The sequence below is a fragment of the Oryzias melastigma genome, linkage group LG9 (assembly GCF_002922805.2).
Source record: "Oryzias melastigma strain HK-1 linkage group LG9, ASM292280v2, whole genome shotgun sequence".
NCBI lineage: Eukaryota > Metazoa > Chordata > Actinopteri > Beloniformes > Adrianichthyidae > Oryzias > Oryzias melastigma.
In genome coordinates, this window is record NC_050520.1 from 9650818 (window position 1) to 9676371 (window position 25554).

General features: G+C 38.1%; 1 protein-coding gene across 1 annotated transcript; it reads left to right on the forward strand.

Annotated features, from left to right (window-relative positions):
• Positions 1-25554, forward strand: plcxd3 (phosphatidylinositol-specific phospholipase C, X domain containing 3). The gene is made up of 6 exons (XM_024274706.2): positions 1-298; positions 11563-11819; positions 12006-12179; positions 17379-17554; positions 21115-21216; positions 22024-25554. Exons 1-6 carry the CDS (start codon positions 196-198, stop codon positions 22181-22183), a joined length of 972 nt encoding a protein of 323 aa, XP_024130474.1. The 5' UTR covers positions 1-195; the 3' UTR covers positions 22184-25554.

Consider the following 25554-nt stretch of genomic DNA (forward strand, 5'->3'; position numbering starts at 1 on the left):
TCACAGCTCTGCTACCAGCTGATGTACTGGTACCCGTGGTGGTGGAGGGGTGGGGGTGGCTGATGTGTGTAAGAGGGGGGATGAGCGAGGCTTAGGAACAGCGAGAGAGAGAGAGAGAGAGGGGAGGAAGAGCGCGCACTCCAGGTTGGCGCAGGCACCGGTCCGGGAGAGGGAAGCGCGGAGCGACGAGGCAGCATGGCTTCGTCTCATGGGAGAAGCGACCTGCGCTTCGCGGACTGGATGGCGAGCTTACCGGCGAACATGCACAGGATCCCGCTGACCAACCTGGCCATCCCCGGTAAGCGGTTCTCTGCGTTCCAATCACGCACAGGATGCGCATCACTCATCTCCGGAGCGCGCGTCAAACCGCCTTCTTCAGGAAAAACTCATGTTCATATTTTAGTGTCCAAACTTCTGTGCAAACTTTAAAGTTGTAGTTTTATGCTTTATAAATCTGAATTGTGCGTAAATAGATCCCGGTGAGCAGAACAAAGGGTAAGACCTGTTGCGCAACAGGAAAAGTGCCATCAATGTGCTCTTTTCTTCTTGCGCTATCTCCTCCACACATAACTGGATCCCTCAACCCGATGGGGATGACAGAGCACATTCAAAATAGCCCCTAGGCTGTGTTTTGTGTGTGACTTTGGGCGTTTGGAGTGGGGTGTTGGCCAGAGGACGCGGCGCAGAATGCGTCCAGCTCGCAGATGATAATGGGAAACGAGCTGTTGGACCTTTAGCCAATCAGTGTGCAGGTCTCTGAAACTCCATTCAAATTGGAAATGCTGATGGAAAAGCTCAGCAGCACCGATCTGGCTGATGGAATGGCTTATTAGCAGCCAGTTAAATCCAAATCTGCTGCCAAGCGATTATCACACCTTCATATGAGAAATCTTTTCCCTCAATTTCTAATCCTTTGGATTTTTTTTCCTCCACTGTCTCACTTCCTCTCTGAACTACAAATCCACGCTGTGTTATGGCTGGCGTGCATGTGCAATCATCGCATTTCAGATGCTCCACGTCCAGCGAGGCGTGGCATTTTACCAGCACTGACCACGGCGGTTAATGATGCCAAAAGACACGTGTGACTCCTCATCCAAACGAGGACGCTTGAAATGTGGCTGGATGGATCACGGGGATCGGGCGGCGTTTGCCCATGCTCCATGCCAAGTGGAGAAGATTTTCTGTTGCATGCAAATCAGCTTTCCTCCACGAGGAGATCAGAACATGGATCCTTAATTCTTATTCTTTGTTTGCACACATTTGGCTCCTGTTTGCAAAGATAAATCTTCCCAAAAATCCTCAGGATTTGATCAGACCTTATTTTAGCAGCAACCACGTGTTCTTGTTGGGGTGTTAGTCTGCTTTCTTTCTGTTTGAAGCGTTCCTCAAACGTCAGAATGCAGCGTTGGGCTTTTGTTCAAGCAAGGATAAAACTGGGACAGAACAATCAAAAGGAAAAACATTTTTTTAAACTTTCCGCTCCTGCACAGGTTTAATCTCCACTTGATGTTATTTTCAGGATTTATGTTTTGCAAATCATAACCTACAAGTCATGTGAATCATGTTACTCAAAAAATGTGATAGAAAGATGTAAAGAGGTTAAATTATTTTTTTGTATAGCCTACTGTGCAAATAATTCCATGCCCACCAGTTTTATCTAAAATTCTTCCTTTTGGAGAGTGAAAAAAAACAATGATAAACTAATAGCTTTTCCTGTTACCTGAAACCATTCCAACTTGTCCACCCCAGATCCGTCACGTTTTGTTGATTAAATGCTTGGTCAATTGTTTTTTTGTTTTTTTTTCCCTCGCTGTTACTTTGATTGATTGTGCAGCCTGTGTACACAATCAGCAGTAATCAATTTTCAAATGGTACACTCAGAAGATTAAGAGGTTAACAGACAAAAGGATAATCAACCCAGTTCATCACTGAGACCCGGAGACCGTGGTAGTGGCAGTATTGGTAAAGTACCTGCTAATCTCAAACCTCATTCATTATGCTCGACAGTGAGTGTAGCTTCAACTATGTGAGGTTTTGAAGAACTCCGTCAATATTCTGCAGAATTGTAATAAAATCCAGACATGGGTTATTTGTCAAACTTTGCTTCATTTTGATCAGCAGCGGTCGACCTCTAATTAAAGGACGCCGGTTCGGTTCCCGCCTTGCCCGGCCATGTGTTGTTGGACACTGAACCCCACATTGCTCCTGGTGCTTATAGGTTGAGTGTGTGAATGGAAGTGTGACTGTAAAGCACTTCTGGCTTTCAAGGAAGGTAGAAAAGTGCTGTAGAAATATATACGCCATTTATTGCATCTTTTTCAAATTCTGGACTGATGGATCTGTTCATACTTTGCTGGAGCAGTAAGGAGCTTTAAAAATAAAAATTTTTGACACTAAAATTGGCAACAGCTTAGACCCACTCCAATAAAAATGGTGTTTTTAACATGTTCTTATAGCATTTTTTTGATGATTGAGTACATGTATAAAGAAAACTAAGATTAAAATTGAATTTTTGAGTCTCTCAGTTTTCAAATTGTTGTGAATCAAGAGCAGACAAAAACTACAACATGGCTGCTGTACGGCTGGATAGCTTGCCATTTTTGTTGCACCACTAATGTTGGGGCTGTAATAGTGAGAGAGCATGTTAATAGAGGGATGATGGGAAATGAGGTGAGGCTTACTCAGCACCATTAATCCCTCCCACAACTCAGAGGCTAAATGAATTCCTGCTGCTCTGCAGAAACTATGTCCTAGAAAACAACACAGGTGTTTTGATTTTGGCAAAAATTCATATTACATGACGACTGGGGACGCTTTTACAATAGATCAAAAGATGATTGGAGTGGGGCTTTAAAACAGTTAAAACAAAAAACATCTGGACTACAAAACTGTAGGCTTCATTACTTTCTTGCACTACAAAAATTGAAACATAGAATCAATTATCAAAAATTCTGTAATTTGTTACAGTTTAAATTATTAGTTTTCAACAAATACAAATTTTGAGTTGATGGTTTACGCGACTTAAAACTTGAATCAGATAAAAATCGAATATTTTTAATGTAAAAAAATTACAGAGCTTGTTTTTACAGTGTATGAGCACCCGAGGAGTTCTTTCCATTTATTTATTTTTAGTATTTTCTTTTTGTTTACTCCATTTCTATTTCTTTTTGTCACACTTTATTTCCTTGTTAATTCAGTCCTTCCAGCTTTCATGATTGTAACTAACATGGGAAAAGCTTTTACTAAAAAAAGAAAAAAATGGAACACAAGGGTATCTATTATTTTTGTTGAACAAATGCAGAACATTTTATGACACAAAGAAATAGAATTTTTGCCAACAAATGCAGTATCTTTATGGGATCGAATTTGGCTGCTTTTTTTTCTTTATTTTTTATTTCAAATTTTTTAAATTGTACTCATCTGTTAATTAGTTAATCTTTATTGACTGCTGTAACTAGTACTACCCAAAATGAACAGACAAAAAAAAAACAATATAGTGAAATTAACTTTAAAATGCCAGAAGAAAATAGTTTTTGGGTTTTCCAGGGTTAAAACCATTTTTTTAACATTTGATCTAATTAACATATACAGAAAGGCCTTTTTGAGAATTTTCTCTTTAGGTTCATCTACAGACTGAGAACAGCCAGTCCATTTGTCAGTGTTTTTTAGAATCAAGTTCCTGCTGTAAATCAGTCTGTTACGATTTGCGTTCAGTTTGGTTTATCATTTTGTCAAAAGATCAGTAATTCAGAAAATCTGGCTTTCTTTTCTCACCTTTCCTGAAATCATTTCTGCACATGCTCTCTTCTTGTGCATCCTTCAGAGTAACATGCTGAGATGTGCAATTCTGAGATGACTGACAGCTTTCCTGAATGTTTTTTTTCCCATTTGGGAACAACATTTTTATTTATTTATTTTTGCAGTAGAATGATCAACTCCAGTGTCTTTGCAAACATATTCCTTCAACTACAGCCATGTGCAGCTGTACTTTTTTTTTTTTTTTTTTTGGCGCTCACTAACACAAATGCAGTAACTAATCTGGATGATCCTATAGTTTAAGATCTTTTCTGTCCAGTGTTTATATTCATACTTATATATTGCTAGAATGCATGCTCGTTTTCACACACTTATTGAATACACTGTATAACATCATGTATCATTTGTTCATTTGAAGTTTACTTTGTTCTAAGTGATAATAGGATCAAATGATGCAGACCTGTGATGTAATACTGTGTAAACTGTTTCACTTTTTCACTTCTAATGGGTTCCTTTTTTTTTCTTTCTGAACTAATTTATGTTTTGTTACTAGACGTAAGAAGATCTTTAAAAATCACCCAAATATAATCTTGTTTAAATATAGCAAATGGTTTGGGATGCAATATTTTAAATTCTGGTACATGAAAAACTGTTTACTCATGACATCTTTTACCCTTACAGTAAATGAATATGTGAATCAAATTAATAATCTGGTTTAAATGGATTATTTAATTTGAAGTTGATTCAAGTAAAATAATAGGATTTTTAAAGCAGCTCAGCCTGTTAGCGCTCACTTGATTTGATTTTAAGTGGACACAGGGGAGATATTCCTAACCTCCCGTGCTCCTATCTGTAACACTTCAGCGCTTAGGGTTAAAAATGAATAGCATGCCTTTGATCAGGGGGAAAGGGGCAAAGGCAATTGAATTAAGTTGAGACTTCTCTGCAGACAATGAAAATAAATCATTTTAGTGAGAAACTGTGGGAGAAAATGTGGGTCCAGGACCTTTAGCTCTAAACCCGACTATAACCAGATCATTCTGCGACCACTTAAGCTCTTGAGTGAGGAAGATGTTTCGAAATAGAATATTTAAGGTCTAAAAAGTAGTTAAAAGGACTTAATGTTTGAAACAAATGGTAAAAAGTGTGTTAAAATAAAAGAAAACAAACATTTGTGTCCACACATTTTTAGAATTTGAATATTCTACTGTTTTTTGGTGTTTGGTTTCCTTATTGTTGCATAAAGTGTGCCAAAAAAACTGTTTCTGCATCTGAAAACAAAGAAAACCTGCTATAATGATGCTAATAATGAAACCGATTTGTCGAAGTTGAATCTTGTAGTTAAATATTTATGCCTCATTGGCAATAAAAGTCGACACAGAAGATTATTACCACAAGAGAAAAGATGAGCTAAATTTGAATGTCTGTAACTATAAAAACAAAAAAGTCTCAGCAAATTAAAGTGTCAAGGTGAAAGGATAAAACATTTGAACAATATAACTATTTTGTTGCACACTGATACCTCCATTTTCTGCTTCTCCCTTTGACTTGGCATCCTAAAATAACCATGTAAAAGGCTCCACAGTGAGCACTAATGTCTTTTTAAGGAAGGGGGCATAAACCAGCTGCGGTCTTGTCTGAAAGCTTTGCTCCCATCCAGCGAGAATGACTCAGTTAACCCAGGTCAGTTCTCAGAGGTAACAGTCATTACCCAGCATGATCATCATCAACATTTCCATCATCATCCCTAAGCATCTCAGTCTGGTTTGTCTGCTCTTTGAACGTCTGTCAGCAGATGTTGTGTTTCTCCTGCGTGCCTCACACGCAGCATCTGTGATCACTAAAGGCAACTCCTCTTCTTTTTGTTCTTCATCCTTCATTTAAAATGAAATTCTACACGTCTGCACATCAATAAAAGTATGAGTCAAGTACCAAGTATCTTGAAAGCATCAGTAAAAGTGTTTCTTTGCAGCCAGCTTTGGACTTCATAATATTATGGATTCAGATTTGAGGTTATCATCTATCCATTTTCATAACCCACTGAATCCCTTTTGGGGTCGTGAGACTGGTGGAGCCAACCCACTGAGTGTTGTGCAAGTGCAGGGTGCACTCTGAATTGAAGGGCACTAGTTCACTTGTGAAGCATATTTTTGAAGTTTGGGAGGGAGCTGGATGTCCTTGAGACAACCCGTGCATGCACAAGGAGAGCATGCATGAAAAGGCCCCAGCTGAAGTTTTTGAACCAGGACCTTCTCACTGTGAGGCGAGAGCAATAATCACTGCTCCATCCTGCACAGGTTACTGTTTTTGTGCGGGGGGTCACCAACGTTTTTGAAACTGAACGCTACTTCTTCATGGGTACCGAGTCATGTGAAGGGCTACAAATTAAAATAACAAATTTGCTCAGAGGTCACCTAAACTTATCTGGAGTTCATGTATCATGAAAATGTTTTTAAGACGTTTTCATTTTGAAATCTATTTAAATGCAATTAAAAAAATATGTAGCAACAGAAAAAAAATCTAATTTTAGACACAGCTCACAATTGAGTTGTGCTTTTTTTGGAAAAGACTTGAGGGCACATTGTGGGGCGGGCACCAGGTTGGTGACCCCTGATATAGGGGTACAAGTGTCTGCATAGCACAGCTTTGTTAGAATTGCCTCACTTCTGTCTACTTAGTGCACTATATTATAGGTTGTTTGTAATTTTGTTAAGGTGTCTAAATCTACAATTCCAAAAAACTAGTCTGTCTGCATCTATGCTCACATTATTGGTAAATATAGACCACAATGCATTGCCTTTGATTAATTTGTCATTAAAAAAAATATATATATATGTAAATTAACTTTTTAGGAAATTTTTATAAATATTCTTAAATAGTCCTTGAATAATGTTCATCTTTATCAGGGTTTTCCTTCATCAGAGAGGTGACACCAAATTTGGGCTGTGTCTGAATTCCCACCCTAATCCATGACGACTAAAAAGCTATCTAGTGCCTTGGATCTTAAAAGCAATTTGGACACCATGCTCTCTACTTTCCTTTGGTTTTGCCAAACGGCGGATATGACTTCATTGAGTACACAAAGTAAAAATGGAATCAATACAAACATTTCTAGACATTTGTCTGTGACTCCACGGTGTGCTGATGATGGAAATGTGGATGGTTTCCTAAAAAATTTACTTTAAACAGTTTTTATTGCAAAAATTGTTTGACCGTAATGCATTGTGGTCCATATTTGCATCGATGCATGCTAGTTTTTCGCAAATATTAGATCCGAACAGCATTACAAAAGGATGAAATTAAACATTTTTTTTTCTTTAATTGGATAAGTCCACTATTATTCTGAGGCAGGAGCAGATTTGTGAAACTTTAGGTGCGTCTTTGCATGTGGTACCTTATATCATCCTTTCTTTTTATCCCTAAACGTGTGGCATCAAGTCTCACAAAAATGACTTCAGTGGATCCTCTTTTCTTCAGTCTACAGTATTTGTGGGTGTTCTGCTTTGTTTCTTTCAAAAGAAGATTTTTGAGATCAATAGAAAAGCATAAAAGTTTATCATCGATGTGAGCTGAAATGGAAAACACAGAATCATTATTTATTGATTAACTTATTATTGATTCATGCTAAAATGTTGCTGTTTTTCAGTCAGAAACGACTATCAAGCCATTAATCATTAGAATGCTGACTTGTTTGTTGGAGCAAAACACTTATTTCCTGCACCAATACGCAAATAACTTCTTTAAAATTTATACATTGGGATTTAATTTTTTTTTTTTTTAACATTCTGTGTCTCACAGTTGAAGTGTACTTAATGATATTCAGACCTCTCATCTTTTTTTTCAGCTACAAGTTGCAGAATTGGTGACTGAAATGCTTTTTTTTGGTGTCCCACTGCAAATATTGGAAGCTGTAAATGTCTTTCTTTAGAAATGTACACACATAAAAGTTATTTTTAGCTCATTTTTAAAGTACAAAAGTTTTAAAAGGTACATTTATTCTATATTTAGCTTACAATTTGTGACATCCATGTTCAAATCATTCGTTGATCACAAACTAATAACTGCCATAATTTTTTTATCTGCCCTAATGTTCGGACCAAAGTAGTGTTTTTTTCTACTTAGGGGCTGACCATGGCATAGTGGGCTAAACTGGTCATTTTGGACACTATTCACAAATGCAATACAGAAATATTTGGAATGAAGGCAAAAAAACATTTAAATAATGCGGTTCTCTTCAGTAATTGCACTGAATCTTGAGAAAAATGCACGAATGCGAGATACCTCTTATTTAAGACTGGAAACTAATTGAGTTACCTACTTTGAATTTTGACTTGCCTTAATGCTCAAATTAAAAATGACTTTCTCCCTCAGGCCTCTTTAAGCTTTCCACAGAAAAAAACCTGGGCGACTAATTGGATGTTGGTGTGAGCAACTGTTCGTTCTCTCTTTAAGTGAACCGGCCACCAAGCAAATATTGTGCTAATGTGCTTTATAGTGAGGTCATCAATTAGAGGAGGAAAAGCCTGGATAACAAATTAGTTATTTTGTGCCATTTAAGAAAAATGTCTCCCGTAGGAAGGAATAATTCTTTGTATGACTTTTATACATTTACATAATTGTACAAGGAAAAAAAAAAATCAATGTTCTGTTGATTTAAAGGACAACTGCCAAATGGCACATTTGAAAATTATTTTTTCTAGACTTTTACACCTGCATTTGTGGATGTTTCCAAATGTTCTTATCGTTTTGAAAGACAGAAAAGCATCTTAGTGATTTCACAACAACATTTTTATATTGCAGGGAAGCATTTTTGCCAGATTCTTATAGGTGTTCTGGAAATTTTGCAACCTTCTTTAGTGGGGGGACTGACTTAAATATTTGTATATCGCATTAATCATGGGAGGTTGTTGCAAAAACATTAATTTATTATCTAGATCAAGAAAAAAATCAGTCTGGATCTAAATCACAAAATAAAATCATTTGCTTTGTCTTTTCTGTGATTTGACTCATCAAAAGTTTTTTCTTACACTTTAAAGGTTTTGTAAAAAAAAGAAAAACTCTCAGCAGCTGCAGCTGTTGCTGCATGTTCAGGTCATCGTGCACGGCACTGTGACCCCGCTGGTGTGGCTCAGCCAGTGGTGATGCAGTTTGCAACCTCGCCTGCGGACTCATCTGTCCACACCGCTTAGGGTCATTCTCTGTGAAAAGTGGGAAGACCTGGCACGGGTGTATCGATGGTTGAAGGTCAGTTCAGGCTGTGCGCCAGTGTGCTGGAGGAATGATGGAAAATGACTGGAAAAGATGGCTGTCAAAACAGCAGAGCAGTTAGTGTCATTTGCACATTCACTTTCACTCTGGGCTGCTCAGTTGTGGGGTGTTTAGCAGTTTTTTTGCGGCACAACAATGAAAGTTTTATGGTTCAAATCCCAGATGAGACCCTCTGTGTAATCCATTCTGAAAAATGATCAAATTCTTCTTTTACACAAAGACTGACAAAGTCAGTTTAATCATGAAAATTGATGTTTTGTGTGGAGCAGTAGAGTCAATCAGTCGTTTAATGTAGCAGCACACAGTGTTGCTTCTGGAACAGCCCAAATATTCTAGGGGTGTGTGTGTTGACAGGAATTCAGAAATACGATATGTATCACGATACATCCCAAGACGGCACCAGAGACAATATTTCACCATTTTTTTTTAAAGAATATGACTTCATCTAACTTCTTTTCACATGAATAAAGCTTTAAAACACATTTTATTTAATAATCAGAGCTTTAAGCACTACAACTGTATCGTACACTTGCTTTTACCCAGGCAAATTCATGGTGCTTTTCTTTGGGGAAAGTAAGAAATATTTGTGCTCAAGTTTAAGTGGAAAATAAAAGTAAAAGTAAGAGCTGAACTACATTAAATATTGTATTGGTAGCATTTTAAATCGATACCAGTATCTCTAAATGAAGCATCGCCATATTTTCCCTTATTTTAATATTTCCCTAATAAATTCACCTTCTAAACACACAATCCCTTTTGGAGTCACGGGGTTGCTGGAGCCTATTCTAGCCCCTGCCGGGCAAAGGTGGTATACACCCTGGATGATTAGCCGGTCCATTGGAGACACACAAGCACGTACACCCACATTCACACTTTGGGACAGTTTAGAGTCAACAGTTGACCTATGATGCACATCTCTGGACTGTGGGTGGAAACCGAAGTGCCTGAAAAAACCCACACATGCATGAGGAGAACATGCAAACTCCACACAGAAAAAAGCAGCTGGGATTCAAAGCAGTTGTTTCTATGAGTGTACAATGCTAACCACTGCACTACTGTGCAGCAATTATGTATCTGATGTGACCATTAAGGAATATACTGACTCTTTAAAATTAAACCTTCTCCCTACAATTGAAAAATAATAATAATTTATGATGAAAAACTGCTGAGTTTTCTTTACTTACCACACTTCAATACTTGGTGTAAGTCTGGGTGTACATGTGTGGCTACCAGTCTCACCAATCCAGGATCATTTAGCATTCTCACTCTAAAGCTCTGGTTAGCAAAGCTGCAGAAATAGAGAAAAAGATTGATTGTCCAAAATTTGACATGTCCACACAGGTTTATTTTTAAAACCGCACATTTTGTTTTCTCAGTTTAGACAGAGGCACAAAAATCCTTGAGAGCTGACTGGAGTTCCTTCTAAAACATCAAAAATCAACATAAGTCACATGATGAAGGCTGCAGAGGTCGTCCCGGTTAAATGTTGCACAGGTGCTGCACTTCAGGGGCTTGTGATTACATTTATTTAAAAACTAGAAATCCTGTAAATTCCCTAATTTTGCACAAGGAATAAAATAGAAGTCTGTCATATTTTACCGTTTGTGTAATTTAAACTCAAGACCTAATTCAGGCTTTTATTTTCTCCACATTTATCAATGAAGATGATAAACTATGATTATGCTTCTATTGAGTTTATTTTATTGTTTTACAACTTTTTGAAAATTGTCTTTTACATTTTAAATTCAATTAATGTGAAATGTGAATCAATTAATAAAAGACTTATTTAGATTGATATATATGTGTGTGTGTATGTATATATATACACATATATATAATGTTTTCTTGGTTTGTGGTATTTTGCACATAATTTTATTTTTAAGAAAAAATGCGTCTGGGTCTTTATGAGTTAAAAACAAAGTTTAACCTTGGCATTTAATAATAAGAATATTTGAAAATAAAAAGTGAAATTAGCTAGCGCCTGTATTTTCCCTTTGCCAAATCTGGTTCTATTAGGTCACTTAAACCTGTAACTTCATGGAACAATCTTTTTCAGTATTTTTTTTCAAAGCAGATTCATTTCATCCTGTATAAACTTATAGTCTATGGTGTTTTTTCTTCCTTCTTTTGTTTGTTTTGTTTGTTTAAGTTGTTGCAAACTATAGGAAATATAAATTTGTAGCAGTTCCTCAAAATACCACTAGGGGTAATTGTTAAAATGAAGCATTTTCCATTTGATTCTAAATGAAAAGATCGAATTTCACATCAACAATATACATTTTTTATATCAATTATGTTTTCAACAATCATCAAATATTTTGGAAGAAAAGCAAATATTTTTTTATTGTCAGTTTTGCTGAAACTGCACCTACTTTTTTCTTCTTTTCACAAAAAAGAGAGCAACCCACTTAAACCTAATTGAAAGGTTTACGCGTCTTAATGAATGTGGTTTGTACCATTTTCTTGGTTGCCCCTCTCCTGACTTCCTTTCTGCATGTATTTTAGGACCTGCATTCAGACTCATGTTTGTCTCAACAGGTTCCCACGATTCCTTCAGCTTCTACATCGATGAGGCCTCTCCGGTGGGCCCCGAGCAGCCAGAGACGGTGCAAAACTTTGTTTCAGTTTTTGGTACGGTGGCCAAGAAACTAATGAGGAAATGGCTGGCCACGCAGACTATGAACTTCATCAGCCAACTGGAGGCCGGGATCCGCTTCTTTGACCTTCGCATCTCCACCAAGCCACGCGACCCAGACAACGAGCTGTTCTTCGCCCACGGCCTCTTCAGTGCCACGGTCAGCACAGAGGAGGACAATTTAGTTCCACTTGTAGTTGTTTGCAAAGTTCTGTATTCGCAGCACCACATGTACTATGTTAGTGTTCGTACTGAAATCTAAATCATGTTTTTTTTTTTTTACATTAATTCCTGTCATCTAGATATTTCTGCAAATTTGATGTCTTTTTTTTCCTTTTCTTTTCAGGTCAGAGAAGGTTTGGAGCAGATCAGCACTTTCCTGTCAGCACATGCCAGAGAGGTGGTTTTTCTGGACTTTAACCACTTTTATGGTGTCCAGAACCTGCACCATGAAAAACTGGTGGCCATGTTGAGGGAGGTGTTCGGAGACAAACTTTGTCCCGTCGTGTTTGCTCAAGAGGTACGATACACATAACAGGAGGAAAGTCGCTGATTTTTGCCCTTTTTTTCCATGTTTTTGGAGTTTGTGCGTGTATTAAATGCATGAATTAAATACATTTCAATCAAGCAGCCAAATGGCCTTACAATGGACTGATGAACCGTCTATTTCTGAACATTTTCAGAAACTTGACAAAATAAGTTATGTCCTTTAATTAGTCTCACAGATCTCTTCACATGACAATAGTCACTGTGCTGTTCACTAACATGGTGTGTATCACATCGAATGTGGACCATAGAAAGAGAAAGCAAGTTTTTTTTAAGCGATGAGAAAGAAAATCATAAACAAACATGTCAAAAGTAAGGACTAGACAATCATCTCCAAGCAGCTTGGTTTTCCTGTGTCCTCATATGTGAACATCTTGAGACGTTTAAGATCCAGACTGTAGAAAACTTCACTGAACTTGACTTAGAACAAACTTAAGAAATATAAGATCTATCGTAACCAGAGAGTACAGAACAAACTGAAAAAATATTAAATGTGAGCTCTAAGGTCGAATCTGAATTCCTCTCCTACCCCTACATTTAGCCCTCCAAACAGAGTTATGGCAAAATAGTGTCCATGTCCGATTTCCTAACTACGAAAAATCTATATAGTACAGGACTATCTAGTGCCCTGGATTTCAAAAGCAATGCTCACTACTTTTCTTTTAATTTTCTAAATGGCGAATATGACGTCAACAATTTCACGAAATAAAAATTGAATCAATTTGAACATTTCACGATGTCTATTTGTGACTCCACTGTGTTCTGATGATGAAAATGTGGATAGTTTATAAAAAAAAATTACATTTACATTTTTTTTAGCAAAAATTGTTCAACCCCAATGCATTGTGGTCTATATTTCCTAATGTAGTGAGCATTGTTGCACATTAGTTTTTCACAAAGACTTCTGGGAAATTTCTAGTGCGGAATTGCAGATTCAGACAGCACTAGAAAATGGTGGATGCACTATATAGTGAATCGGGAAGGAATTCGGACATACCCAGTGTCTTCAAATTCGGATGTCACTCCCACTTGATTATGTCATCAACAGTTGCCAGTCAGCTAAGTTAGCACATAGCTGCCAGCGTTCGGAAATACATAACATCAGTTTTATAACTTTCAAAAAGCTAATGCTAAAGCAAAAAGTCATTGCTTACATTTAAATATAAACTTCTGTGCTCCAGAGCACACCCATGTGAAGAAATACGCTTCTCCTCCACGGAGGAGTCCGCGCAACACGGAACACCCTCGCAGCGGAGAGCTCGACATCCCTCTGTCACGAGGGCTATCCCTTAAAAAAACTATTTTGGACAACCGGACAACCTTCTTCCTCTTTATTTTTCTTTTTTGTATTTTTATCTCCGCACTATGACTTTGTTTTCTTTGTAAATATTTAAATTGTCTAATTTTTCAAATTTTCTATCCGTAACGCTGCTGTAACCCTGAAATTTCCCCACCGTGGGACGAATAAAGGAGTATCTTATCTTATCCTCCAAATCCCCTTACAATTGGAGGGGTACAGAGAAGCTGTGAGGTTTGGGGAGGAATTCGGATTTGGCCTAAGATCCAAGTTTATCAGTGTTGGATCACATCTTCTATTGTTGTTAAAACAAGAGGACTTCATTGGGACATCACAGTTGATATTAAATAAAAGAAAAACCTGGCAGAAATGGTCCAAAGTGCACATTGACAAGCTTTAATGTTTCTGTAACAGATTAGATTTTTTGAATAAAAAACAAAAAACGTCACCTCTCCGTTTAACTGATGCAAAAATCAAGAAGAGAACACTGATCTTATTGTGAAAAACATGTCATGCACCTGCTTTGCTGCAGGTGACACGAGGTGTTTTGAACCTCTGACCCCCATATAAAAAGTTCATCACTGGTCCAAGTCTGTGTAGTTTTATTATATGAATTGTTTTTCTGCTTCATGTGGAATAATTCCCCCTTTGTGGAGACCACTAGCTTTTTGACTGTTGGGGTTTACACTTTTTGTGCTCCCTTGACCTCCTGGTCTGCAACAGCAAGGACTCCTGTACCCCCCAGCCTCATTCCTGCGTCGCTCACATGCGGTCAACCAGGGGGTAGATGTAGAGTCTCGGGGTCGTGTGTCACTCTGCCGTTTGCTGGAGGCCCTTTACAGAACTATCAGACTCGTCAACATCTCTTCTACATTCCGTACATTTTCGTGACCCCCCCACATTCACCTCAGACCAAACACAGAGCGTCGAAACAGGAAACGAGCGAGGAATTCACAAACCACTAGAAGACATTTCTGCACTGTGAGGACCCAAAAAGTGAAGACTCCACTTGAGTGATTATCAGCTCATTGTCTGTCCCCGTTGTGACCCAACGAGACACACCATGGTAACAAGCCCGCGCACAGCTCTAACTGCAGATTGATTACCCTCTGCTTTCTCGACTGCAGGCCTTTAGAGACTTTGGAGGCGGGGATTAATTTAGTTTCCTGATGAAAACTAAATTAGTTCATTTTCGGCAGCATGTTTCCTATCTTTCTTGTAAATTTGTTAATAATTAACACTTTGAAACAACCCCCTCCCCCCCACACACCACCGTCACCACCCTTGATGAGAGTCCCTAATGCCCCAGTGTTGTTTTTGCTCAACATTTACAGTTGCAATCTCTCATAGCACGCAGATGCTACCAGATTTTGAATACCAGACACACGAGACAAACTCCCACATGAGCGACCAAATCTTGTGTCTGTTTAAAGACCCACTCCCAAAAAAATTGTGTTTTCATCATTTTTAACATGTTCTTGTGGCATTTTTCTGATGACAGAGGACGTGTGTTTGGAAAAATAAGCTCCAAGTTGTATTTTGGGGGATTTTGTTGTTCAAATTGTTGTGCATTTGTGACATAAAAAACGCACTGGGTGGGCCACAAGTTTCCCGCTCCAAGCTCTCTGCAACAAAGGGGAAGGGGGGGCGGGGTTGCTACACACTCACAGCCTCGCCCACAACTCAGAGGCAACTGCCACTCTGGATTTTGCCAAAAAACGGTGCAATCTTTATAAAAAAATCATTGGGAACCCTTTGAAATGGCTGAAAAAATGATCGGTGTTGGTCTTTCAAACAAACCGAATCTCCTCCTTTTTCTAATTTAGTGGTTAAAATATCATTGGTTGGATTTTACACCTTTATTTTAATTTTAATGTGCCATTTAAAGATGCGTTCAATGACTTAAATAAGCAAAAATGACTACTTTAGAAATGAACAGAAGAATAAAAGAAAAAAATCTAATAAAATGTCTGCAGGGAAAGCTGTTGCTCCAGTATGTCTTCATTCTGCCAGTTTTAGTGGCACTTCCTATGAGCGTGCTGCTGCTGAACGTATGTAGATGTATCCAAAAGCTCTTCCTTTCAGAGAAGTTGCTGCTAATCAAAAAGCTCCAGCTGTGTTTCGGTTTTTCACTCAGGTTGGTTATCCAAAGGAGGTCCTGGTCTTAGAAAGGTGTTATATATATATATATATATATATGGCAGGGACAAGAAGTTCTGTGCCTGAAGAGCAGATTCTATTACTTTTTCCAACCTCTGATGATAAAGTATTGGCACAAAGGCAAGAGCCTTACCTATTAAAGTAAAAAATAAGTGGTTATAGCCTCTACAGACATTAATATGTTAAAGAAATGGAATGTCTGACATCTTCTAGAGCCGTGTATGCTCCATTCCCTTTGTTTAATAAAGAATAAGAGGTAGATGAGCAGTTTCTGACATCTACAGAAAACGAGAAACAGCTCGATTTAACTCACCTGTCTGAAGAAGAGTGCTCTTTCACATTGTGCTTCATAATCTCATTAAGGTAACATGGAGAAGAACAGAGGTGGTTCAGGATCACATTTCTTGAAAAATTGGAATCCTTTGTGGCAGCAGGTTTATAAGGTCCCAGCGAGCATCTCTTGCCGACCTGAAAAGAAAGAAGTGGACATTATGACAGAAATGAGTGTGATTGAACTGTAGTGAGAAGAGCAGCCTCTGTAATTATAGTACGGAGGAAAGAAGGATCTCTGCAGCTCTGCTTTGGTTCCAGGAGGAGGAGTGCTGTTAGCAGAATGGACCCAGAGAGGACGAGCTGGTGGAAAGACCTGGACATTAGATCAGTTCTCTGGGCGTGTGTCTGTAGTTCTTTGAGTCCTGACTAAGGGAAACATTTAAATCTTTTTACTCTATTTTTGTTTGTGCGACAGGTAATCAGTCATGATTAAGGTTTAAACATCTAGAAATCACACAGACACACTGGCCCTTGAGGTTTGCAGGTGTGCTCAGGTGCACCTTTATCTTCACCTTATGTGATGAAGAGGCAGGGACATCTGGATCCATTCGCATACAGGTTTAATAACAACCAAGGAGAAAGGGGCGGGGCAAGGCAACAGCAGGTCAAGGTCCAGGCGTGGGTCGAGGCAGGAGGCAGGAGGCAGGCAGAAAACCAAGGAGACAGGCAGGGGTCACAAACCATGAGGAGAAACAAGGAGAACCGCTCAGAAAGGTATGCCAGGCAATACAAGACTTCACAATGAGGTGGTGACAGCAGGCAGACTATATACTGGTGGTGATGAGGTAGATTGGGAACAGCTGAGGAGATCTGGCTGAGGGAGAGACTGCTGAGAGTGGAGAGGGAGTGCAGGGTCAGTACTCAGGTGAGGGCTCCCTCTTGTGGTCAAATGTGGTGCCTGATGCGGGAATCCTGACACCTTACCACACCTGCAGAGGCTTCTGTTCCATCTTCACTCACAAAAAAGCATTATAGATTCAAAACGAACGATTTATCCAGATCATTTGCTGGACAATAATCCAAATTTATTGGATTTAAACTACAAAAGAGGGATTTGCTTCAGTCAGTCTTGCTTAAAATTCAAACGTATCTTGGAGATTTTATTTTATTCCTCATCTTTTCCTATTTCAGAAATAAAACTGCAAAATTAAACCAATTTAGAAACCATCTGTTACAGTCAAATCCACATAAAACCATAAAGGTTGTGAAATTTCAATTATGGTTCAAAGCCAAAGACGTGAACAAATTTGTAGCAACAGAAGGGGAAAATTGACAACATCGTTATCTGCAAATAGTTTATTTTCATGTGGAAATGTAAATTCTTCCTAAATCATGTAGAATATTTCTTCCTTTACACAATGTTCCTTTCTTCTCCTCTGTCAGGTGACTCTGCAGTATTTGTGGGAGAAAGAGTACCAGGTGCTTGTCTTCTACCATCACCCCATGGCGCTGGAGGTGCCCTTCCTCTGGCCGGGCCAGATGATGCCCTCTCCGTGGGCCAACACCACTGACCCAGAGAAGCTAGTTCAGTTTCTGCAGGCATCCGTCACCGACCGCAGGTTTGTCAGCACATTTGTCTGGCTGTCATAGATTTATCGCCTGCGTCTTTGCTTTACAGCTTAGGAAATAAATCACAAGCTTCAACCGAAACAGACGTCACCGCTATGACTTACATGCTTTATGATGACTGATTTGAAAGATGTTACAAACACTTTGTTTTCCGATTGTGATCATTTATTTTAATGCAATAAGTGAAGGTTATGGAGGATAAATGGTGTTTATTGGATGGTGTAAAAACCCTCCATCTGGCATAACTGAGGCAAGTTGAGAAATAAGCACCGGCATATAAAAAGAATGTGACAATAACTGTGTACAAATACTGGCAAGAAAATGCTAACATTTAATGCAAACAAGGATAAAGAGAAAAAAGCTCATCTGAAATCTAAAGACACGTCTTTTTTAATGCTTTGAGGTTGGAAACTGAAGTCTGCCACTTTTCATAAAAATGTTCTGAAATGTAAGACTTCTTTTGTAGTAGGTGGAACAAACAGAAAAAGTTGGATGAATAATGGATTATGCTGTTTTTTTGTATAGTACTTAGCTTTTTGTAGAAACAAAAAAACATCCAAACAGCTTAAACACTAGCTGAATACAAATCTCTGTAGTAGCTTTATTTGTAGTAAGGAGCAAATCTTTGCCAGATAATAAGGAATTGATGATTCTAAATAACGAGCCACATGTTTTAAACAGAAATTGGACATTTTTTTGTCTCTATCATTCCAATATTGTTATCAAATATAACTTAAATACTCATCAAACTGTTTAAATTTTATTAATTAACCTCTATGTAAATGAAATTATGTTTAGTGTTTTATGTATGTAACACATTTGTTCTGAGGTGTCTGCAGCTTCGCAAAAGTGTTTCAGTTTGTGAGTATCTGAGTCTTCCTCTGACCTCCTAAACAAAACTAACAAAAACTGATGCCATTAGGAGTCAATGTCCACATTATTTTCAAGCTGGGGGCATTATTTTGCAGACATGTGGTTGAAATTGTCTTTAAATCTAAAAAAAAATAAGAATTTTGTCTAAATGTGGAACACAAATTTGAAGGATGTACTTAAATCTGCAGGCAAATGCTATTAAACTCAGGGTTATCAGAAAACAGCAAAAAGACTCCAATTTAGTAGGAGTCGCAAAGTCACTGAACGACTAGTTCAGCAATTAACTAACCATTAAAATGTTTAAATTGGGCTTGTTTTTCTCATCCTGTTCACCAACAGAGAATAAAATATTACAATTAAAAGAAAAAACACAAAAATGTTCAAATCACAAATTACTCATGCAAATCATGTGACCTATAAAAGTATTTACTGATTTTATTTACATTTAAGGCTATGCTAAGCTTTGGAACTCATCATTTACTCCTGTCCTTAGTTTATTTTCTAGAGCTAAATGATGATTTTTGTTTTACAAAAAGTGTTTTAGGCTTTAACACATTTAGAAAATAAAGGGATGCACTTAAATGTAAATGATATTTTACTATGTTAACACTAATGATTTGTTAATAAAAATGAACTGACATACTTCTACTAAATTCTATTTACACCATTCCGATATTTTTAACTGTACAATATCCCTGAAATATAAAAAAAGAATTATTTTAACATCTTTGTTTTCCTTTTGTGTTTTATCACATCTCTTGTTTTATACAAGTTTGCCACTTTATCTTTAGCAAAAATGAGCTGTGCCTCTCAGCAATGTTAACAATAAATCTAAAAATTATTTTTAAAATCCTAAATTTCCAATAAAAAAAACAACTTTTTGTTCCTCAAATAAAATAAAATTAGTTAACTTTTTTGTTTTCAACAACTCAGTTGTATAAATTCTAATGTTTTTAAACATTTATTTGTGTAAACAAACTGGACTAGTGGTTGAAAACAACATCAAAACTGATTTTTTAATCAAACTAAATTAGCGTTTTAGTGCTAATTTATGGATGATAAAATGTCTCAAAGGTATATTAATAATAATTGGTCTGTCACAGTTTATAGTCTCCCTGAAAACATTTTTATGATCTTTGTTATGATTACTATTATTATTCTTTTGTATTATATTTTATTTTGTTATTTACCAGTATTTGCAGCACATGTGCCAAACTCCAGTTTTCTAGTTTTTTGTTTGTTTGTTTTTTGTGTTCTGAGACTTCAGTGCACTGAACTCTTTCACAGTTGGTGAGGAGCTGTTAAGGAGATTAAGTGAAACTTGGATAGTCTTCTTTATGTAGGCGGAACATTTTTTTGTGCGTTTTAATCTATGTTGCAATAGTTTTCTACAGTTAAAAAAGGTTTCAGTGTCTTTCATAACGGAAAAGAATGCATAAAAAAGACACTTCTGAAAACAGACTGTAAAAAATGAAGTTACATGGTTTTATAGAAAAAGATTGAAGACTCTAAAAAGTATATTTTAGAGTTTTATTTGCAGAAAAGAGTAAACAGAGGATGGTAGCATTCAATCTGCACACTTCCATCCATCCAACTTCTTGACCGCTTTTTCCCTTTCGGGGTCGCGGGGCGCTGGAGCCTATCCCGGCTACTGAAGGGCGAAGGCGGGGTACACCCTGGACAGGTCGCCAGTCTGTCGCAGGGCCTCAATCACTCACCCATTCACTCTCACATACACACCTAGGGACAATTTAGAGTCACCAATTAACCTATGAAGCATGTTTTTGGACGGTGGGAGGAAGCCGGAGTCCCCGGTGAAAACCCACGCATGCACGGGGAGAACATGCAAACTCCACACAGAAAGGTCCCAGCCGGGATTCGAACCGGGGCCTTCTCGCTGTGAGGCGAGAGCGCTAACCACTTGCGCCACCGTGCAGCCCCAATCTGCACACTTGAAGGTGCATTTTGAAAATCACAGTCGGTTATGCTGTTCTGGATGCACACGCACACACACACACCCAGACATTTATTCCATGTGTGCAAATGTGTGAAAAATGCACTTGAAGCAACATATTTTCCTCATAAATTCAAAAACAGAAAATATATTGTGTTTAATATCAACTAAAAACCATTAAAATATGAGCAAAAGAAAACATTAGCATTTGGGAACGATACGATAATGCTTAATATTGCAATTATCAATATAATCGATATTTTTTGTGAATGCAGTAGATGTGAGATGAACCTCAAAATCTCAAGTGTTTTTAATCGCCGTAAATGTTTTTTTTTGTAAGTTTCTCTTTTTTGATTACTTTATAAACATAAAAGCAGAATTAGGACAATATTTTCAATTAAATGGAAAATAGTTCGTTAACTTTTTAAAATTCAATAAAAAGTGAAGAAGTGAATGCTAAACAGTCAACAAACCAAAAGAAACAAGTAACTATGATACAAAAATAAATGAAAATTGATATCTGCGGTTCTGTATTGATCCAATACTGAGGACGATACTATGGATATTTAGGATTAATCCCCCCAGCACTAGAAAACATCATAAAGCAGCATTTCTATGAATTATGATTTGGTATGACAATATGATTTTAACAAACTCAAAGATGTAGAATATATTTAGATATTTTTTTAACAGTTTTAATGAAAGAAAATGTTCTTCCTGCAGGAGAAAGGGGACATTTTTTGTCTCTCAGGTGGTTCTGACGCCAAAAGCCAGTACTGTGATGAAAGGCGTGGCCAGTGGATTGAGGGAGACGATAACTGAAAGGTCTGTATAAACAAAAACAAAACGATTTCTTTGTTATGTTCATGTTTAATGTATAACCAGGACGGGAGGTCATGTGGTTTGACACAGAACATTATTCATTGTGTTCACTGACACCCCGAGACCAGAACTGTTGGCTGCAGAGGCCTCTGAGGTGACTTGATTTACTCAAAACAGCCGCACAGTGCACACAGACCCTCATGCACGCCACCATGCCATTTAATAAGTTGAGCATGTTGTTTTGCAGAATTGCCCCGAAGCGTTTGTCTCTGACCCAATTTGAGTGTCTTTTAACAACTGCATAAAAACAGATAAAGCAGAGGCCATGCTGCCTTCACTTGTCCTTCCCCTATCTTCACGCCCCCATGTTTCCTAATTTACTCTCAGCTTTATCTGAGTTTGACTTCTTTTTAATGCCAGCAGTTTGTTGCAGCCTCACTTTTTCCTGGCATGAATTATTCATTTGATAATTCCATTATCAGCCGTTCTCACAAGAAATATTAGATACTTTGATGTTTGCCCTCTTCAAAGATTCATGCTTTAATTTTGGCAGAATAGGTCCAACCCAACAGTAGCACGGTAGCAGCCTCCCTCTGGTGTTCGCCTTTCATGATGGCGTCCAGCGAGCTTTCAAGGTGTCCTTCTCACAGCTGGGATCTCGCCGTGACAAGGACGTGTCCCGACATCGCATGCTGCGTCACACGGACATTTTCTAACAGCTTCCCCCTGTCTGAGCATTCCAGTCCTCCGTGAGACATCTTGTCCTTTTTTTGACTTGAACTGTCTACGTGTGTCTGTGCACCCCTGCAGGGCTTTACCGGGAATGATGCAGTGGATCCGATCGCAAAGACCCGGAGAGAGCGGCATTAACATCATTACAGCTGATTTTGTGGAGCTCGGCGAATTCATCAGCGCCGTCATCACCCTCAATTATCATTACCTTGATGACGATGATGATGATGCTACCTGAGAACCCACACGGAGGGGGGGGGGGCGTTAGGAGGTCGCAGTCACCACCACTACCAGCGGTGGTTGGGCCTGTGCTGTCACCCTTTTCACTTTGGCATTTATTTCAGGAGGGGAGCGGCACCGCTCCTCTCACTTTATTTAGGGCTACAGTGAACTGAGAGAGGGGTGTTGAGGTGGTTCAAGCTGAAACTGGAAGAAACGACAGTGGCGTTTGATTAGAGCTCTGTGAGAAGGAGGTTTTTTTTTGTTGTTTATTTCTTTTTGTTTGGTTACTCTTTTTTTTTAAGTTTCCTTTACTCTGCTGTAAAAAGTCCTGCTTTTTTTTCCAAGGATCACATGCACTACTTTCAGTCTGTAACAAACCTACTCTCCTCTGGGCGTTGAAATTGCTCCACTAACCTAACCGGTGAATCGGTCTAGACATCGTAGAAACAGTGACTGTTTACAAAAAGGTTGTTTTAAATTATTCTGTGTAAGTCAAACTGTTGGCTTGTATAAGTAGATAGATGCTGTCGGTCTTGTTAAAAAAAAAAAGTCCAAGTAAAGTTTTTTATCTTTTGTTTTTTTAATGAAACTTTATGCATCCCTGGTCAACTATAGGTGTTTTTTTTTTGGAAAAACAGCTTGAATGCAGTGTGTTTTTAATGTGCTAATCTAAAAAAAAAAAAAAGAAAGCTAAAATGGGAACTTTTTCCTCCCCCAACATTGTTCCCTCAGGTGGTCTTCTTACCATATTGTGTCCACTGATGTGAACTTCCATTCGAAGCATCTGCTGTGCTGTCTTAAGATGAAAATGTGAATTTATTTGGTCAAATTGACGACTACTTCAGAATCTAGAAAGGAAGATAGGACAACAATCATATGATTTGATCCTTCTGCAAATAACATTTACCTTCACATTTTTAGCATGTTTGAAATTTTAGAGCACTACTCAGTTAACCCTTTAACGCCTGAAGCCCCAGCGGTGACATCCAAACACAAAATCTTTAACATTCTAAAACTTTTCAACCGGTAGATCAATGTAATTCCAGTAGATCAACTACATTGACTGTGTTGAAAATTAAAATAAATGACAGTAAATCAAAGAAAATAAAACTTGGAGCTCCGGTGTTTAAGGGTTTAGTATCTAGGGTCACACTAGTCGTGATCACCAAGTGAAACATACAGTCTTTTGGATCCATGAGTGTCTCCGTCTCTTTCCTTCGCTGGTTGACTTTTATTTATTTATTTATTTATTTATTTATTTTCAATGTTCATGTAAGATTGAGTCACAATCGGCTTTAGGATGTACTGTTTGTTTTGTTAAAGTCCCACTCCGATTGTCTTTTGATCTATTCTAAAAGCGTTCCCAGCAAGTGTTTTTCGGCAAAAAAAAAAAAACATTCATTTTCTAAGACATAGTTTCTGCAGAGCGGCAGCAGTTCATCAGAAGTTAGCCTCTGAGTCATTGGCGAGACCACAGATAAGGAGTAACTCCGGATTCACTCAGCACGACGTGGAAATGCCGTGAAGCAGAGTGCGCGCGGAATCTGCGTCGAATCCGCTTTCACGCCAGACACATATTTTTTACCGACAGTCGACAGGCGCTTCTGCTCAACTGTGGTTATTTAGAGCTTCTACAATTAATTTGACATTGTCAATCTTTATTTGTCGGCAACTGCTCTGTTACTTGTCCTTTAAGACACCCAACCACTCCGCCCCGCCGCGCCATAGTTGGCCTACTACATTGATCTGTGTGTGTCTGTGTGTGTGTCTTTGATTTTTGTGTGTTGTTTGTGTTTTTACTATATTTTCACTTCCGCAGTCTGTTTAGAGACAAAAATATGATCGCATTTGTCATTAGCGGTATTTTATTGTGAAAAATTGGTTATATTTTGAAAATTAATCCGATTTTCTCGTGTGTCTTGGCATAACTTCCTGCCAGGATTGTCGCAGATCGCTTGTGGCACGCGCTAAAAATAGAAATAAATAGACGCAGCCGCGAAAGACAGCAGTGATCCTCATGTGGTGTGAACTGTGCTATAGGTTAATAAGGGTGCCGAATGGAAGCGGCCTCCGTTCTGCGGCGCTTCCGCGTGTGGCATCAACCAGGCATAAGCCTACCCCCACTTCCCATCATCTGGTGCAAAAAAATGGCGAGTTTTGAGCCAAATGCCAGTTCAGACGACAAAAATGAAAATGTACGTATCTAGTCATCTGCAAGTCGATGCATCAGAATGCAATAAAACTGCAAGTGAATATGTTGCACGTAGAAGCTTTTTACAAATACATTTTCGTGCTTTCTCCCAATTTACAACAATATGAATAAGAAATACTCAGAAACGAAATTTTAAGTTTATTTTGCTTTATGTATGTCCCCCATCATGATGCCGCACAAACATGTTAAAAACACCTTTTTCATCGGAGTGGGTCTTTAATTCATATCCCCGCCTCCCAACTTCATGAGCAAGTTGTTCTATATCAAAGAAAATATTTGGTCACATTTCCACCTCACAATCAATGTGTGTGTGTTTCTTTTTAGGGAATGTGCTCCACCAGGATGATGTCTAGTTCTGTAAAAAAAAAAAGCAGTCAAAAGCAGGAAGTTTTTCATGGTGGGGAATGTATGTCTTTGGGAGCATCTCAAAAAGAGTGAGGAAGCACTGCTGCTTTATATATACTTCAGTGCAAAAATACGTTTTACTATTCCAGCAGTACTTCTCTCATTTGTGTGCGTTCCAAGTCAGGAAAAAGTTCTGTAACTTTAAGTATAGCAGAGAAAAGTTTTAAAAAGAGTAATCTGGACTTATTATAATGACTTATCCTGATGACACTTTTTCAATCTGTTTCTGCTTTTGTATCCATCCTGAATGAATGAGTCTTCATTTTTATGTTTTAAATATTGTATTTCTGATAAATTGTAAATTGTTAACAAAAATTCTCTCACAACTTGTATCTTTACATTTACTATACTCTTATTTTTCTGTTCTACTTCTGTGCATGAGACAAACATTCCACATATTTAGTTCACTCCTACAGATATTTTGCGTAATGCACAGAAGAGCATGTGTGATCCGTCTATAATGCTCCATCGCTATGAAGCAAATATTCAAGTTATTTATTTTATAGTTGCTCTGCCTCGACCCGCCCCCGAAAACCACATACACACATGACTTGGAAATGCTTACAAATTGTGCTGAAAGAACATTTGTGTCTTCCCTTTGTCCAAACTGCTCTTTGTCATCCTCTTTTGTTCTGGTGCCAAAAGACTCCTTTGCTGTTGTACAAATCCAAACTCCTTTCTGCTCAGATAAAAAGTAAATCTGTTTTAAGTGGAAAATTCCCATTAAAATAAAGCTTCTATGCCTAATGAGTAAAGAATTATTCTGTGAA